The sequence below is a fragment of the Gopherus evgoodei genome, chromosome 10 (assembly GCF_007399415.2).
Source record: "Gopherus evgoodei ecotype Sinaloan lineage chromosome 10, rGopEvg1_v1.p, whole genome shotgun sequence".
Taxonomy (NCBI): Eukaryota; Metazoa; Chordata; order Testudines; family Testudinidae; genus Gopherus; species Gopherus evgoodei.
In genome coordinates this window covers 4,598,245-4,615,712 of record NC_044331.1, presented here as the reverse complement: position 1 = coordinate 4,615,712, position 17,468 = coordinate 4,598,245, and the positions used below count along the sequence as shown (strand labels likewise).

Sequence of the window (17,468 nt, the reverse complement as noted above, 5' to 3'; positions counted from 1 at the left end):
TCATTCATGACTAATGCTCCACATTATTACACAGGAGCATATATTTGTGTGTTATGTAGCCAAACAAGAAATATCAGCTTTATATTTTCGAGTTAGATCTAGCCTCTAGTGTTACAAGGTCATGACTAATGAGTCAAAATACAGATACTTTTCTTCCACTGCTTGTTTATCATCTTACCCTGATATGCACTTTGAACAGCCCTTAAGTTGTCCTAGGCCCTTTGTGTTTTTTGACGTAGCTGCTTATACTCTGCTTTATGACATGTACTATATTAAAATACGTCTCTGCTAAAGGAGTTTTGCCTGTATAGCCATATCAGCAAAACATTTACATGTAGCTGAGGCTGGAAAAATCAGAGAAGTATTTTTTCTGATTTGTTTACTTTGCTTGACAGCACTTGGTGTATAGTCGGTGTTTCCTCACTATAGTTTGACCATATCTATACTAGAAATGCTTTTCTGGCAAAGGGCTCCTAGTGTGGATGCAGCTTATACTGGCAAAGCTGGGGTTTTCTTGCATAGCTTATTCCACTGCCTCACCTTCCCAGCAAAACAACCTGTACTAGTAAAAGCACAGTTTTGGAGGTGTAACTCCATCTAAACTAGGAGGTTCTGCCAGCGCAGTTGTCAGTCAGGGCTCAAACCTCTTCAGACTCCTAACTGACAGCTGTGTTGGCGGAATGCTAGTGTAGATGTAACCTTAGTGAGTTCCCATATTTTTCCTGTAGCTCTTGTGCTACAACAGGGAGGGAGGGATAAAATCAACAGGGGGGAAAAATCAATGAAATGGGAAAACATCATAAAACTACAAAAATTAACAATACCTAAAATCTAGTTTGTTTCAAAAATCAACTTTAAAATAGTTTCAAGTTGATTGAGTACACTTGTTTAGGGAACACCATGTCACTTTTAGCTTCTTAATGTTGCAAGCGTAATCCAGTGAAGAATGTTATTTATTTTGGTTAATGAAGTTTGTTTATGCTATGGATCATGCTTTCATCATATCAGTACTTACTACAAATGTTGAGTGCTTTACCTTTAAGGGGAAAATGCCTATTCATAGGGTGTCTCTCTAGTTGGAAAACTTCCTTATCCAGTCTGGGTTTCCCCAGTGTTTCCAAGAACTGAATCTGTATATTCTTACCAAAGCAAGAAAACTGCAGAATTATGAGGGATTCTAGCCACTGAGGAAATGGTTATAGTAGTTGTTTAAACCCTTCAGCTTAACAAATGGGTCTCTTTAAACACAAGGAAGATTTACATGTTGTATTTCAGTGTCTCAGATGTACTTAAATGTCACTTTCTCTCTCAGTTGTCAACACTATATTGTGAGTGAGTGAAATGTTCTAAGACACCCTCTCTTTTTATGAAATAGCTCATCTGCTCTGCTTAAGTAAATCCATATAAAGAAATACCCTTTAGCTAGAAGAGGCGTATAGAGTAGCTACACGTGTAAAAGATGCTAATAGATCTCTCAACTGTGCCCAAACCATGTGTACTCTACACTGAGCTGGCCCTAATTTCTGCAGCGTGGTCCTTGGATCGTGTTAGCAACCCCATGGTCTGGGCGTCCCTAAGCCTCTGACTGCCAGAAGCTGGGACTGGACGATAGGAGAAGGATCATTTGATAATTGCCTGGTTCTGTTCATTCCGTCTGAAGCATCTGGCTCCGGCCACTGTCGGAAGACAGGATACTGGGCTAGATAGACGTTTAGTCTGACCCAGTATGGCCATTCTTATGTTAACAGAAATGTAGAAATTCTGTGACAACTTTATTTAAATTAAAATGAAGGTGTTTAAATATGAAAATGAATTATATAATCAGTACAGCAGCTACTTTTTTTAATATTGTGTTCCTTTAGTTTTTAGTACACCACAGACTCTTATATTGACAATACCTACCCACACTGTAGAAAATTTCATGCAGGAAGCTGGAGGTTTTAGGAGCGGGGTGGGGAACATTTCAGACTCTTGACATCTAGGGAGATGGAGAAGATTGGGTTTGTGGGATAAGCATGTTTCTGCTAAAACAGGTAGTGAGAGGTCTCTATAATATTGTCATATTTTCAGAGTTAATTCATTAAGTGAGTGAGGCAGTATACATATCAGAACTATTGTTTTGGTGGTTTGAAGAGTTTGGGAATACAGCAAATCATCATTTTATACTCATTTTGCATCTCAAGTTATCTTCATAGCCACAGGTGGCAACACCTTTTTAAAAATTTTTTATGGAACCTTAGATTTTTCATTATACTAAGGCAGCAAACGGCGGTAGGGAGTGGACTCCTCAGCAGTTTCCATGGTTGTGGAAACTTGGAAGCCTGATGCTACCTGTCTACCAAATATAGGAGTTATTTTAGGCCGCAACTTATACTAATTACTCCTCAGACCCAATGAATATTATCTTGACATCTATCATTGTAAATTGACATCAGAAATACTGAATAATAAAGATAGGGTTTTAGAAAATTCCATACAAGAAAAAACACGTGGTCATTTTGGGACTGTGGGCTTTTAATTTCCCATAACCCCTTGCATTTCCAAAATTCCCCTGCAGGAAAATCCTTCAGAGTGGTGTGTCACATTGGTCTGCTATTCTGAAAATAGCTCTTCCCCAGTCATCAGCAGAGATTCCCAAGAGAAACTGACCAGAGCCTTGTTTAGGACTTTGTTTCTGTTGGGGTTGTAGGGAAGTAATGTATGCACAGAGGATTCTCAGTTTCGTTCAGTACACACAAGTCCTCTCAGTTCCCTAACAGAAGTGAAGCAATCTAGACTTGTCATTGGTCTCACTCAGCAGGCCATCTTGGGAAATAGGAGGAGAGACTATGCAAGAGTAAAGGAACCAGAGGATGCAATCATAAATGGAAAGGAGAAGCCTATATATAATATTTTGAGAGTTTGAAAAGGAAAATAGAAGTGAATTGCTAGTTTTAAATTGGAAATGACATCTGAAAAATTCATAGTAATTCAGCTAACAGTGATGGTCAATGCCTATGGCCTTATCAAATTCATGGTTCGTTTTGGTCAATTTCATGGTTATAGGATTTTTAAAATAGTCAATTTCACAGTTTCAGATGTTTACATATGAAATTTCATGGTGTTGTAACCAGTGTTCCCTCTAATTTTTTATGCCCACCCTCTAATTTTTTATGCTCATGTACAGAATGTATTTTGTTACGTGCACCAATATGGAGGTGATGTGTCACACATCACCTTCATATTGGTGCACATAAGAAAATTCATATAGTGGGGGTGGGGCCAAGGGGTTCGGATTGTGGGAGGGGGCTCAGGGCTGCGGTAGAGGGTTGGCGTCTGGGATGTGTGAGCTTTGAGGTGGGGCTGGGAATGAGGGGTTTGGGGTACAGGCTGCCCTGGGGCTGCGGTCAGGAGAGAGGACTGCCCCCAGCCCTCTCACTACAGCAGCTCGGGGTCTGGGCTGGGCTGAGGGAGGGACTTCTCTCCCTGGCAGGTCTGCACTGGGGCGGGCGGGGAGGGGCGCCTCTCCCCTGGCCGCAGCCCTGGGCCCGTGCCTGGGTTTTAATAGGCAGCTGCGCAGCTTAGAGGGAACTTAGGTTGTAACCTCACCCAAAAGGGAGTTGTGGGAGTGAAGGGTTACCATCCTTACTTCTGCACTGCTGCTGGCAGGGGTGCCGCCTTCGGAGGTGGGCAGCCAGAGAGCAGTGACTGCTGGCCAGATGCCAAGCTATAAGGTCGACACCAGTGCCAGCAGCGGAGGGGATGGGTTACTGTATGTCTGGGGTTTTTCCTGCAGCCTCTCTGCCCAGGTTGGGGGCTGACAGTTTGGGCCTTGGAGCTTCCTGCAGGTGGGGAGGTTCCTGGAGTGGGTCTGACCCAGGATTGAGAGCGACCCCTGCAGGAGAAAAGGAAGTCCTGCCCCTCCTCACCCTGGGCTGCGACTAGCACCTGGAGCCCGGCCCATGGTTAAAGCTCCCGACTGGGGCCCCCTGAGCCCTGCCCCTCCCCTACTATAGCCAGATTTCACAGGGGAGATCAGATTTCATGGTCCATGACTTGTTTTTCACAGCTGTGAATTTGGTAGTATCCTATCGATGCCAAATGAAATAAAATCTTCTCTAAGTATTTTTGAAACCTGCGGCTTTTTCCCTCCCTCCCTCCCTTTGCCCCAAATGCACACTCTAGTTCCTCTTTGCCATTTGATTTAAGTTCTTTCTCACCTTTTTAAATGACAGTATCACCAAACTTAAACATTATCAAATGATTTGACTCTCTTTTTATCCACCTCGTGGGAAAGGTTTTCTTTGCATGTAAAAATTCCCATCCCAAAAACCTAAGTCCAGCACCAGATAATGCTTTTGATGTAAGTGGCTAAGAGAAAATGGATCTTGAGGCAAACCAAGGTGATATGTCCTTCAGAACACTTAAATGGACTAGACCATAAACACATGTACTTGTATATTATTTTTTAAAGTTAATATTTTATTGTTCATTCCTGTTTAGAGGAGCCACTTAAGGTAAACAGCTTAAATGGAATGCATTTTAAAAAACATAATATTTGAAGTTACCTCGATGAAATGTAAGATTTTTTCAAGTTTGGAGAATGCTAGTCCTTAATAGCTGCTAGCTATGGTGGCTAAGGTAGCTGCATCTTATTTTGCCTTCACTTAAGTTCTCTGTCTTTTTAGTAGGGATGTGGGGGAGAAGTTTGACTGATACGGGGGTTGAAAATTGACTAGCAGAAGTGGAGAAAGAGGGGTGAAAAACAGTGACGACAAAAGAAATAGTTAAAAGAAATACACTGACTACTTTTGTAATTTCTTCTTCTGACTTTAACATTTTTTGACTATGCTCAAGTATTATGGTGATAGGCAGCAGCGTATAGTCCGAAGACTAGGAATCAAGTAAGATCATGGATAACAAAATATCCTTCCAAATACCTGTCTTGAATACAGTACAAGCTTTATGCTGAAGTTATTTTATTAGTATAGTTGGTACTTGTCAGTTAACGGACTCTGAATTTTAGAGATGGTTTCTTTCTCTTGCTCTCTCTTTTAATTAACGGATTTATGCTCTGTTTCTTTTTGTTGTAAACACTACTCTAAATTTCCATGTAGCACAAGCAAATTCAAAATGGTTTTAAAATGTGTGTCCTGCACTCCAAGCACTCCCTAAGATTTTGGTCATATTAGTGGAACCAACATTATTGGATCATAACTGCATTTACTGAAATGTACAATTGAAAGAAAACATATTAAAGTTATGAATAATATACTGGTATCTCACATTACAAATCTTCCCTTTTCTCTCCTTTCTACCTCCTGGGTCTTTTTCTGAAGCTGGTCTGCGTTCTCCTAAAATTTTCACTCCTGCCATGATGGTCTTGGATCACACTTAGCAAATGAAAGATCAGTACCTTTAAAGTAAAAAGGCTGTTACAAACTTTCTAGATCTAGTACTCAATAAACGCGATCACATTTTAAGTTGTGTTTTAGATAGTCAAGGATGGAATAGAAATATCAGCTTCTAAATAAGCTATGATGAAAAAGATTAACAGAAAAGTATTGACGCTGCAGAGGTGGTAACTGTAATACTAATATTTATGAATTTTGTTTGTCTTCAAGCAAATGGTTATGAGCCTTAGAGTTTCTGAGCTGCAAGTACTTCTGGGATACGCGGGGAGGAACAAGCACGGACGCAAACACGAACTTCTCACAAAAGCACTGCATTTGTTAAAAGCCGGCTGCAGCCCTGCTGTCCAAATGAAAATTAAAGAACTCTATAGGCGGCGGTTCCCTCAGAAAATCATGACACCAGCAGACTTGTCTCTCCCCAGCGTACACTCAACTTCCATGCCAGCAACTTTGTCTCCATCTACCATTCCACAGCTCACTTACGATGGCCACCCTGCAACGTCACCATTGCTTCCTGTTTCTCTTCTGGGACCTAAACATGAACTGGAACTTCCCCACCTAACATCTGCGCTCCACCCTGTCCATCCAGACATAAAGCTTCAGAAATTACCTTTTTACGACTTGCTGGATGAACTGATAAAACCAACTAGTCTAGGTAAGGCTATAAATGTTGTTAACTCTATATTTAGAATATCTCTTCAATAATAATATGGGGATCAAGGGGCTTCAGCTTCTAGCATATAAGCTGGTTTAAATGTTTAATCAAGACAGGATTTAGAGAACCAGTATTTCTAGATACAAGAAACGACTGCCTCTTGGAACAGCTTGTTCTGTAGTTCACAAGAACAGACACATCATCTTAAGTAACACCCATCAGTTGGTTCAAATAGTAACTATAGTTAAGACACTAAGTACTGGTGCCTCCAGTGTAAATAAATTCAACATCCTCATTGGAAGGAATGGGAAAAAACAAGCACTGTGGCGCTAAGCATTAGAAAAGGGAACTTACAAATAAGGAAGTCTGAACAAGTAAAAACAGGTGGCTAAACCAGAAAGTTCAACAAAAACTTGGGCCCAGCAAAAACAAGAACAAAAAATCTGTGGTCTGTATTGTGTAGGAAATCAGATTAAATAATCATAACGGTCCCTCCTGGACTTAAATTTACTAACCTATGAAAGATCTGCAAACTTTTGTATTTGTGGTTATAATTTATAACATTTGTGTAGCTGACTAGAATAATTTGGAGTCTTACAAAGCAGCATTTGTGTTCCTGTTCTGGTTCCTGGTTCAACAAAGCACTTTCTTAACTTTAAGTGCTTAGGTGGTCCCAATGATTTCAGTAGAACTCCTGGCATGCATGTGAGAACCAGTCCTTTTGGTTTCTTCTTATAGTGCAGAGTAAATAGTAATTGTCTAGTCTTTAGCAGAACTGACTACAGGCAGAATGGGGGCATTTTGAAAAAACCCCACAAATATAAGAGGAATGCATACTAATGCTTTTTTATGTCAGTAAGGAAAAAACCCATAGGTTTAGCAATTGGTAGATGTAAACACTTGATTCAGCTTAAAAAAAAATGTTAAAACTTTGAAAAGACTTTTTAAATAACTGGGTTACAAACAGGTAGTTCTAAATCAGGGGTAGGCAACCGATGGCACGTGAGCCAAAGGCAGCACGCGAGCTGATTTTCAGTGGCAATCATACTGCCTGGGTCCTGGCCACTGGTTTGGGGGGCTCTGCATTTTAATTTAATTTTAAATGAAGCTTCTTAAACATTTTAAACCTTATTTACCTTACATACAGCAATAGTTTAGTTCTATATTATAGACTTATAGAAAGAGACCTTCTAAAAACGTTGAAATGTATTACTGGCATGCAAAACCTTAAATTAGAGTGAATAAATGAAGATTCGGCACACCACTTCAGAAAGGTTGCCGAACCCTGTTCTAAATGTAAATATAATTGAGGACCTGCCTTCCTTGACAATCACTGTGCCACTAACTATTGTATAGAAAAAGGCTGTGTATTAATTTCTCTAATAAAGTAAAATATTTGTTTTATGCTCTTGGGTATATGGTGGTTTTCGTTAATGTCTAGGTTATTTAATGGATGTTTGCCCCCAAATGATTCGGGTATTCCCTTCATTGTTGCAAGGAAGTCCTTCCTCCCCCTCAAAGTGTGTTAGTTGTCTAGACCACTTGCTTTGTCTTCAAATGGCTGATGCACATTCCAGGCCCTCGTGATTTCTCCTGTTGGAAATACAGCTTGCACTGTTGTGTTTTTTTGGTTTCTTTTATTCCTTGAACCTTTTATAGATGAATAGGAATTTTTTGATTTCATCCCCCTTTTCCCATGATGAGACCAGCCTGGAGACGTTAATTGGGATTCAGAGACTAGCTCCCTGCTTCTCACAAATGGAACCTGTTGTCAGTCTCTGGTACTGGTCAAAGACTTTTCTTGAGTTCTGTGCACCCTAATTTATTTAGGTTTCACTTAATCCTTTTCAGAGTAGTTACTCGGTTACATACGTTCTAGGAAAAGGCTTAGATCTTTCATTTGTCATTCCCAAAATAGAATTATATCCTTTGTACTCAAATATTATAGGTAGCCAGTTCATTAATTAATGTGATTACCAGGTAGGCAAATGGAATTTACCCGCCATTTTTTCTATTGTCAAGAACAAAAGAAGGCAACCGATGTAAGTTTGTTGTCACTTGTTTCCTCAGAATGTAGCTCCAGACTGTTAAAATATCTTCTAATGTAGAGTGAACGAGACTGTGGGTAGGGAAATAATCCACTCCCTTCCCTGACAAACCCACCCATGCACCTATTCGCTACACCAGTACTGACTTGGACTCTAAATACATTCTATGGGTGGCATACCCGAGATCACTTATTCACTGATGCTTTGAAAACTCCTGCACTCCAGTCTGGGTATGTATGTACCTTGTGAACCTTGTAAGCTATACTTGTAATCTCTCATCACTCAAGCCTGACCCCAGGTGTACAATACCTTCCTTCTTAACTTCTGTAGACTTGATTTTAAACATTAGCTTTCATACAAGTTTTTATGCCTGTAAAACGAGCAGCATTGATTAGAAACTGGAATGCTAATTACTTCCCCCACAATTGGAGACCTTCCATTTAGAGTAGCTGCAGCAACTCCTGGTGCTGTGTTGTCTGTGACAGACAGCCAAGGTTAGAGGGCTATACAGTAGCTATTCAATCGCTGTTGACCTTCTCTGGGCTTATAATATACCATATAGCTTGCAGTAGTGAGCTGTAGCAGCGCAGGGGCAGTATATTCACAAAGCAACATTGGACTTGTAAACTTCACTCTGTTTGGCTAGTGTTTTACATTAGCTGAGCTCTTTTTGAAAACTCAAAATAGCAGACTCCACAGCACGGAGTAGTAGAATTATCATTACCTGCCATTGCTCTATTCAATTGCAGATTCTCTCATTTTCCCTTCAGAGCATTTCCAGTACACAACTCTTGTTTAGCATTTCCACAGCCCTGCAGTTAATAAAAATAAATTATAGTTATATTGTCTCGAGCATTGAGACTTGAAGGGATTTACAACATCCTTTCTGGCCCCAAGAGGGCTGCCTATAGGCTTGTGGAGGGTTTTTTGTTCTAAATGAGAAGAGGAGATGTCTGGTTCCAGCTGAGCGGTATACAGAACACCAGTTGATTTTTAGCAGTGTTAAGTGTTGTAAAGTCAAGAAAGCATCTGTATTGGACGATGCACCTGATGTGAGCTGATTTCGTATAATCTATAATTAAGTGTGTTCTAGCAATGCATATTGGTCGTGAGTAGGCTTGGAAGGATTCGATTTTTACTGGTGAATGTCAGTAAGCATCAGTTTCACTGCACGTACACAAACCAATAAAAATATATTTCTATCAATGATAATCAAAGGTACAGATAGGCATAGAAAGAAAAATGTTTGAATTAGGCTCGTTACAAATGGACTAGTGAATGAATAGCAAAAATGGGGATGATTTGATGATATAAGGATATTTACTTCCTATATTTGGATACGTGATGCAGGCAATTTGTATGTAAAGTGTTGACTTTGAATCTCAATGTCTCCTGACATTAAATAATTGTCTGACCTCCCATTAATAATTTCTCATAACTGAAAATTTAAATCAATAACTTTTTTAAAAAAAATTTTAAATAATCAATATTACCTGTTGAAATTATTAAAAAAATACTTAATTCTGTCAAGCCTAGTGATGAGGCATTACACCAAACCCTCAAAAGCATTGTTCTGTAATAAACCCCAATTCTTAGATGTCCTTGTGACATACCGTGGCACAATCTAGACTAGTGGGGGCCATGTCACCCCTGTCCTGGAACATTGGGTAGCCACCAACCTGGACTGCTGACAGCCTCCAGCATGTAAGTTGCTCCCAGCTATGACTGTATGTGCTGCAGCCAGCCAGCCACATCTCTGCTCTTACCAGCCAGAAAGATTAGCACAGGGTGACCTCAAAACTCCCAGTCCCAGCTTTTCCCCTAGGAATGTAGGTCCAGCCCTCTCCTGGACAGTACAAATACATTAAATCTGTAAAAGCAGCAAAGAATCCTGTGGCACCTGGTGGCAATATACAAAAACCTCCCTGGCCACACTATAGCAGACCTTGAAGTGGCCATCCTGCAGCAAAAAAACTTCAGGACCAGACTTGAGAGAAAAACTGCTGAGCTTCAGTTCATCTGCAAATTGACACCATCAGCTCAGGATTAAACAAAGACTGTGAATGGCTTGCCAACTACAAAACCAGTTTCTCCTCCCTTGGTTTTCACACCTCAGCTGCTAGAACAGGGCCTCATCCTCTCTGATTGAACTAACCTCATTATCTCTAGCTTGCTTGCATGTATATACCTGCCCCTGGAAATTTCCACTACATGCATCTGAGGAAGTGGGTATTCACCCACGAACGCTCATGCTCCAAAACATCTGTTAGTCTGTAAGGTGCCACAGGATTCTTTGCTGCTTTTACAGATCCAGACTAACATGGCTACCCCTCTGATATTAAATCTGTTATTCCTTTAAGGGAATAATATACACACTGCTTATTGCCAGTTACCTGAACACTTCAAGTTGTGCACTGGATTACAGAAAACAATTTAAACAAGATTATTAACTGTAACAAAGAGAGATTTTAAATGAGTACAAGTACTGAGGCATACAAGAAAAATATAAAGTCCTTACTAGTGTCTAACTTAAATTTATATTAGATTCAAACAATTCTCACCACATACTTCTAGCAAGATTACTAACAAAACTCTTCATGTCAGGATCCCTCTCCAAAGCCCAGTAACTGTTTCCTTTTGTCCTCTCTGGTACAGAGAATGCGATGGGTGGGGAGTGTTTTGGGGTCTGTCCCTTCTTTTTATAGTCCTGTCCCCCTTTGAGAAGCATTTACAGCTGGGAGCAAGGTCACAGGCATCCTGGTGAAGAAAGGAAACTTCATGCTGTTTCTTTGCTCAGATGTAGAGTTTTGTCCCTGCTCCCTTCCCTTGTGGGGAGAGATAGCTCAGTGGTTTGAGCATTGGCCTGCTAAACCCAGGGTTGTGAGTTCAATCCTTGAGGGGGTGATTTGGGGATTGGTTCTGTTTTGAGCAGGGGGTTGGACTAGATGATCTCTTGAGGTCCCTTCCAACCCTAATAATCTATGATTCTAACAGCCTTATGGCTTTTAGCTCATGCAGTAGAGCAGTGGTCCCCAACCCTTTCCGTCTGGCGGGCGCGAGATGACGAGCCATGGAGGACCATGGTGGTGGACGAGCATCCACTGAAATTCCGCCAACAAGTGGCAATATCAGTAGGTGTCGCTGCCGAAATGCCGCCGACAAGCTGCGTCATCCAGAGGCGTCACTGCTGAAATTCCACCAATTTTTGGCGGTATTTCAGTGGCGATGCCTCTGGGTGACGCTGCTTGTTGGCAGCATTTCAGCAAATGCTCATCCGCTGGCCAGTACGCAGGCACACTTAGACGCCCTGGTGGCGCCCTGGCACCCACGGGCACCGCATTGGGGACCCATGCAATAGAGGCTCATGAACTAAGCTCCAGAGATCCCAGGTTTGATCCACCCTGCTGACGACTGGGATCTGTCACTGTTACAATAGCTGTGGTGCTCAGGGGTCTAGGCCTTTATTTTGGAAAGTGTGTGTGTGTGAGAGAGAGAGGCTATTGATAAAACTAAGGGGGTAAAATCCTGACCCTATTGAAGTTAGTGAGAATTATTGACTTGAGTAGAAGCAGAGTTTTCTCCGGTAGAACTACCCAATAAGCTATCAAATGGGTAAATACTGTAAATATTTTTTTACCTCCAGGTTAAAGAGTTTACATTTCAGGGTATGGCTACAGTTGAAGTGTGAGTGTAGTCGGAGCGCCAGCGCTGGGAGAGAGCTCTCCCAGCGCTGCACGTAAACCACATCCCTTACGGGTGTAGCGTGCAGAGCTGGGAGCCGCGCTCCCAGCGCTGCGGCACTGATTACACTGAGGCTTTACAGCGCTGTATCTTGCAGCGCTCAGGGGGGTGTTTTTTCACACCCCTGAGCGCGAAAGTTGCAGCGCTGTAAAGTGCCAGTGTAGCCATGGCCTTAGTGTACATGCTTTGGGCCTGATCATTCAAGTACTGAGTGCTCTCAAATCAGGAGAACCAAATTTGAAATCACTCAGCAACAAGTTATAATGGAAACAATAGTTAGCCTTTCTGCAGTTATGTTAGCAATTATGTTTAAAGTATTTAAAGTATTTGAACTATGAGCGACCTAGATATTTCTCTCTAGAGTGATTGTTTGTGTCTATCCTATTTGAAAGGCAGTTTCTGGGTTTCTAATTGCTTGTTTTTATGTTAGCATAGGGACTAAATTCTAAATGTAAGACTTACAAACTAGCTCTTTCTGGTGTTTAGCACTGAGAGATGATTGATCTTCCATAACTTTGTTGGTGCTCAGATACCATGTGTCACGGAGTTTGGGGGAAACAAGGCCCTGCATCCCCGGCTTCCTGCGATTCACCGTGACTCTTAGCCAGCCAGTAAAATAGAAGTTTTATTTCGACCAGGGGTCAGCAACCTTTCAGAAGTGGTGTGCCGAATCTTCATTTATTCACTCTAATTTAAGGTTTCGCGTGCCAGTAATACATTTTAACGTTTTTAGAAGGTCTCTTTCTATAAGTCTATAATATATAACTAAGCTATTGTTGTATGTAAAGTAAATAAGGTTTTTAAAATGTTTTAAGAAACTTCATTTAAAATAAATTAAAATGCAGAGCTCCACGGACTGGTGGCCAGGACTCAGGCAGTGTGAGTGCCACTGAAAATCAGCTCACGTGCCGCAGGTTGCCTGCCCCTATTTAGATGACAGGAACACAGTCCAAGACGGGTCTCGCAGGTACAGACAATAAGACCCCCTCAGTTAGGTCCCTCTTATGGAGACAGGGAGGCCAGAGCCCCATCTGGGCTCTGCTCCATTTTCCCAGTCAGCTCCAAACTCAAACTCTCCAGCCCATCCTCTCTGGCCTTTTTCTCTTTCCCAGGCCAGGAGGTCACCCAATCTTTGTTCTCCAACACCTTTAGCTTTCCCCTTGCAGGGGGGAAGGGCCCCGGCAATTAGTTACCAGGAGACAGAGTGCCAGCCATTTATGCACACTGGCCTTCATCCCACCGCCCAGAGACTTAAGAAATGCATAGGGGAAACCGAGGCACCCTTACAGTATTTAGAGGAAACATTAAGAACAGTTCCACTTTGTTACACCATGATGAAAGCCGCATTGGAAATACTGACGTCCATTTCTTACAAGAAGATGGTATTTGTGTGTTTGTAACTGCGAATTTTGAACTTGTTTCTTAAAAAGGTAACGAGTACTGTGGGAGGTTTTACTCTTCTAGAATCTTGCTAAATAAAGTGGGTTACCTATCATATAGCAAATAATTATGTTCTGCTATAAACTGGCACTTCCTGTATCCTGATGTAAAAGATATTCCAGATATAAGCCATGTACTTTTTGATTTTGAAGTCCTTTACATAGGTACAGGGACATCCTCAAAAGCTCTGTTCTTCTTCTGTCTTTCTCTGCTGGAAGGCTATGATTTTGTCTACCTGTCCTAGCCTTACAGTGGGGGAAGACCGAAGAACAGAGCTTTTAGTGATGTCCCTGTACCTATGTAAATAGGGTTGCCAATCCTCCAGGTTTGGCCTGGAGTCTTCCAGAATTGGCATCAATCTCCTGGTGACTATTGAAAGCAATCCAGGAGATTTTAATAGGATATTTTAAGAAAATGACATTGTCATATTGGGGTGGTGGGGGGGGATCTCCTGGAATAGCTTCTGTCAGAGTTGGCAACCCTACACATGGTGTTTCTTGGCTTCCTGGCTCCAATGATTCCTGTGTCTGGAAAGTGGAAGGAACTTCTGCTGGATGGCCTGGGTCTCAGTCAGACCCAGTTCTTTTCTTCAGTTGAATTTCCTTGGGTGAAATCCTGCTCCCTTATGTCTGTTTTCTGGAAGCAGTTGGGAGAGTGGCACACCTTTTGTTTACATTTACTTGAAAAGTAGCCATTAAAGGGAGTGGTTACTGACCTTTGGGCATTCAGTGCGTTTGAGAGTAAATCATACCCCTGAACTACAGCCCTAGGGCTGGTCTACACTGGAGGGTGGGGGTGGGGGTGGGTGGGTTCAAACTAAGATACACAACTTCAGCTATGTGATTTGCATAGTTGAAGTTGAAATATCTTAGTTTGACTTACCGGGCCATCCTCACGGCGGCGAGTTGACTGCTGCGGCGCCCCCCGTCAACTGTGCTTACTCCTCCTGCCGAGGTGGAGTACGGGCATTGATTAGCAGATTGATTTATCGCGTCCAGGTGAGACATAATAAATCGATCCCCGATACAACGAACACTACCTGCCGATCCGGCCGGTAGTGTAGACGTACCCCTAGTGAAGTTTTTTTGGTAACACTGGCTGCAGTCCAGACTATTCACTAGACAATTTTGTACACTTAGATACCTAATTTTGAAGCTGCAAATACTTGACTTAGTAGCAATTGCTGCCTTTCATATATTGGTAGGCAGACCCATTGCTATGCGTAACCAAGGTGAGGCTTATTCGGGAAGTTAAACTTTTATTATATTTTAAACATTAACTTTAATAAAAAATTTCAATCTCCTTTTAACAAGTGAGAGAAAGAAAAGGCACATATGTTGATGTGCTTTGTGGGAGGAAGTTCAACAAAACACCAAGTTCCTTCAGCTCTGCAGTGAGCTTTCTGATTTCCGGTTTTACAACTCTTTTAGTAATGCAAGAGTGAACTGCTAATTTTTCTTTCTTGTGGTTTGACTAAACAAGAAACACAACAGATTAATTTCTTGTAATTTTTGGTTTCAACTTTTATTTGCACTTGGTAGCCCTTAAAAAAAATCAAGCATTCTATAATCTAAGGTATCCATATTTTCAAGTCTAGTGTAGTTTCTAACCAAGCTGTTAGTTTTGCAGCTGCAGGAGATGGAATTTTAGTTTTTCAGTTTACAGTATAGCAGATTGCTCAATCTCTATGCCTTGCTATCTTCAGAACTGAAATCTCGCGTCTTACAAGGCACTTCAGTATGGAGTATGCATGTCTTCAAAGGCATATCTGCTGCTCCCTCTGAATGGGTCCCGCAATGGCTGATTGTTAGATGTTTCCTGTCCAAGACCAGAGTAGGATTTTTATATTTAAGAGTGAAAGCTTGTGCCAGAAGGAGCTATGGCCCTAGTTTAACAAGCGCTTAAGCACATGGTTAACTCAGAGCATATGAGTAGGCCCATTGTCAAAGTAAAGCATGTGCAGAAGTGCTTTGCTAAAGTGTGTGTGTGTGTGTGTGTGTTCAGTTTAGGTAGTGTACACATCTAAACACAAAGATTTGGTGGTTGCCATTATTACCTTGAATTACCTAGCCCTAGGGCTTTGTTTGCATGTCTTAAGGGGCAGATTCCCATGCAAAATGAAGCCTTTTGACTGCCCCAAACTCTCATGCTTGTTATAGAATTTCAGCCACTTTCATGTCCATATCGGTTGGAAATATACTTCACTTCATGAGGCTCCTTTAACTAGCATTGTGATATTCTTGTAAAGGGTGCCTTGATAACAGTAGTTATTTAGGGCCTGGCTACACTGGAAACGTCAAAGCGCGGTGCTTTGAAGTGCAAGTGTGGTCGCACGTGTGAAGTGCAAGTGTGGTTGCACCTGGTAATCCACTTCCACAAGCCAGCAAGTCAGAGCGCTATAAAATGTAAGTGTAGCCAGGCCCTTAATAGCAGCTAAGTAATCCTTATGGGTATCAGTGCTCTGGGGATTGAGACCAAAAATTTCAATGCAGATTTAAGTACCTAAATAAATCAAGTGGCTCGTTCCCCCCGCCCTCCCCCGCGATGCTGAACATCTGCAGATCCCACTAATTTCAGTGGGATTTGTGAATGCTCATCACTTCTGGAAAAACCAAGCTGCTCATGTTTAGGTGCCTAAATAGAATCTAAGTTTAGGCACCCAGGTTTGAAAACTTTGGACAGAGTTTAAGGGATGCCTGCCTTAGTTGGCCTCTTAGAAAGGGTGCTCAGTGAAGAACTTGGGTTGTTCCACAGTTATTTAGCCGTAGTGCCAAGGGGCATCAGTCAAGTTGAGGCTCCATGGCACTAGCATTGTACAAAAGTATAGTAACTTACAGGACCTGCTGCAAACAAACATACCATGTAAAAGACAAGATCCAGCTGGTGGAAGAAACAAACAAATGGAGTGTTGGGCAGTGAGGAGAGGAGGATGGGGTAACAATTGTCAATGGTGATGTTCATTCTTGACCTTGGGGAAGTTTGCAGAGATTGTATTCATTACTCAGAAATACTGTAATGCATGCTTTAAAAAGATGTAAAGTGTAAATAACTGTTGATCCAGTTGCATGGAATTTCCATTGCTTTCTTCTGTATATAAAATATGTAATGGAAAGTTGTAAAATGTATAATGTTTACACAAGTTAACTGTAGCCCTTAGTCTTTCCCGTCTGTCAGTATTATTTGCATTTAGGCATTTGTTCAACAAGTTGTTTTTGTTGTTAAATTTAGGGTTTTTTACTTTAAACTTTTAAAAATTGATTGCTAAAAGCTCAGTGTATATAAATGAATGTGAGATTGCAACAAACTGACCAAAACTTGAAATATTGAACTTTAGTGACAATATATGTCTTGCAATTACAGTTAGGTAAGTGCTTTGTCTGCACAGTGACAGATTATCTAGTTTCAGAGGGGTAGCCGTGTTAGTCTGTATCAGCAAAAACAATGAGGAGTCCTTGTGGCACCTTAGAGACTAACAAATTTATTTGGGCATAAGCTTTCGTGCGCTAAAACCTACTTCATCAGATGCATGGAGTGGAAAATACAGTAGGCAGGTATACCTGCCTACTGTATTTTCCACTCCATGCTTCTGAAGTGGGTTATAGCCCACAAAAGATTATCTAGTGCCGTTTCATAGCAGCCCAGACAAATGGGATTACCTTTCTCCTTCAGAGAATCTAGGCAGAAACCAGAGGTCAGTTTCCATGAGAGAGAAGACTGATTTGCACGTTCCTTTAGCAGCTTTCATCCAAAGATCTCAAAGGACTTCACAAACATAAGCTTACCAATGTCTGTGAGAGAAGTGTTACAAGACTCTCTTTACAGATGAGTAAAATGAGACACTCAGATTAAATGATTTGGCCATGGTGTTAAAATGAGTTAGTGGCAGAACAAAGAAAGGAATGTAGGAGTTTTGATTGCCAGTTGCTTATTAAGTGCTAGACTGTTCTGTTCCAAGCTATCATGTGTTCTTGCCTTTCTTATGTCTGGGCAATGTATGAATGAAGCCAAGTATTCATCTGTTCAGGTGTCCAGTTTGCTCTGTGGACCCTTGTGATAGACACCATAGCGATTAGTGGCATCCTTTCCCTGTAAGTGGTCGCATTCGTCTATGGCAAAACACAACAAGGAGTCTTGTGGAACCTTAAAGACTAACCAATTTATTAGAGCATAAGCTTTTGTGGGCTATGACCC

General features: G+C 41.4%; 1 protein-coding gene across 1 annotated transcript in view; it reads left to right on the top strand.

Moving 5' to 3' along the window:
* The window catches only part of PIAS1 (protein inhibitor of activated STAT 1), an 84,977-nt gene that overhangs the window by 31,678 nt on the left and 35,831 nt on the right, over positions 1–17,468 (top strand). The window contains 1 exon segment of the mRNA XM_030578861.1: positions 5,604–6,048. Within this exon segment, the coding sequence (XP_030434721.1) occupies positions 5,604–6,048 (445 nt within the window).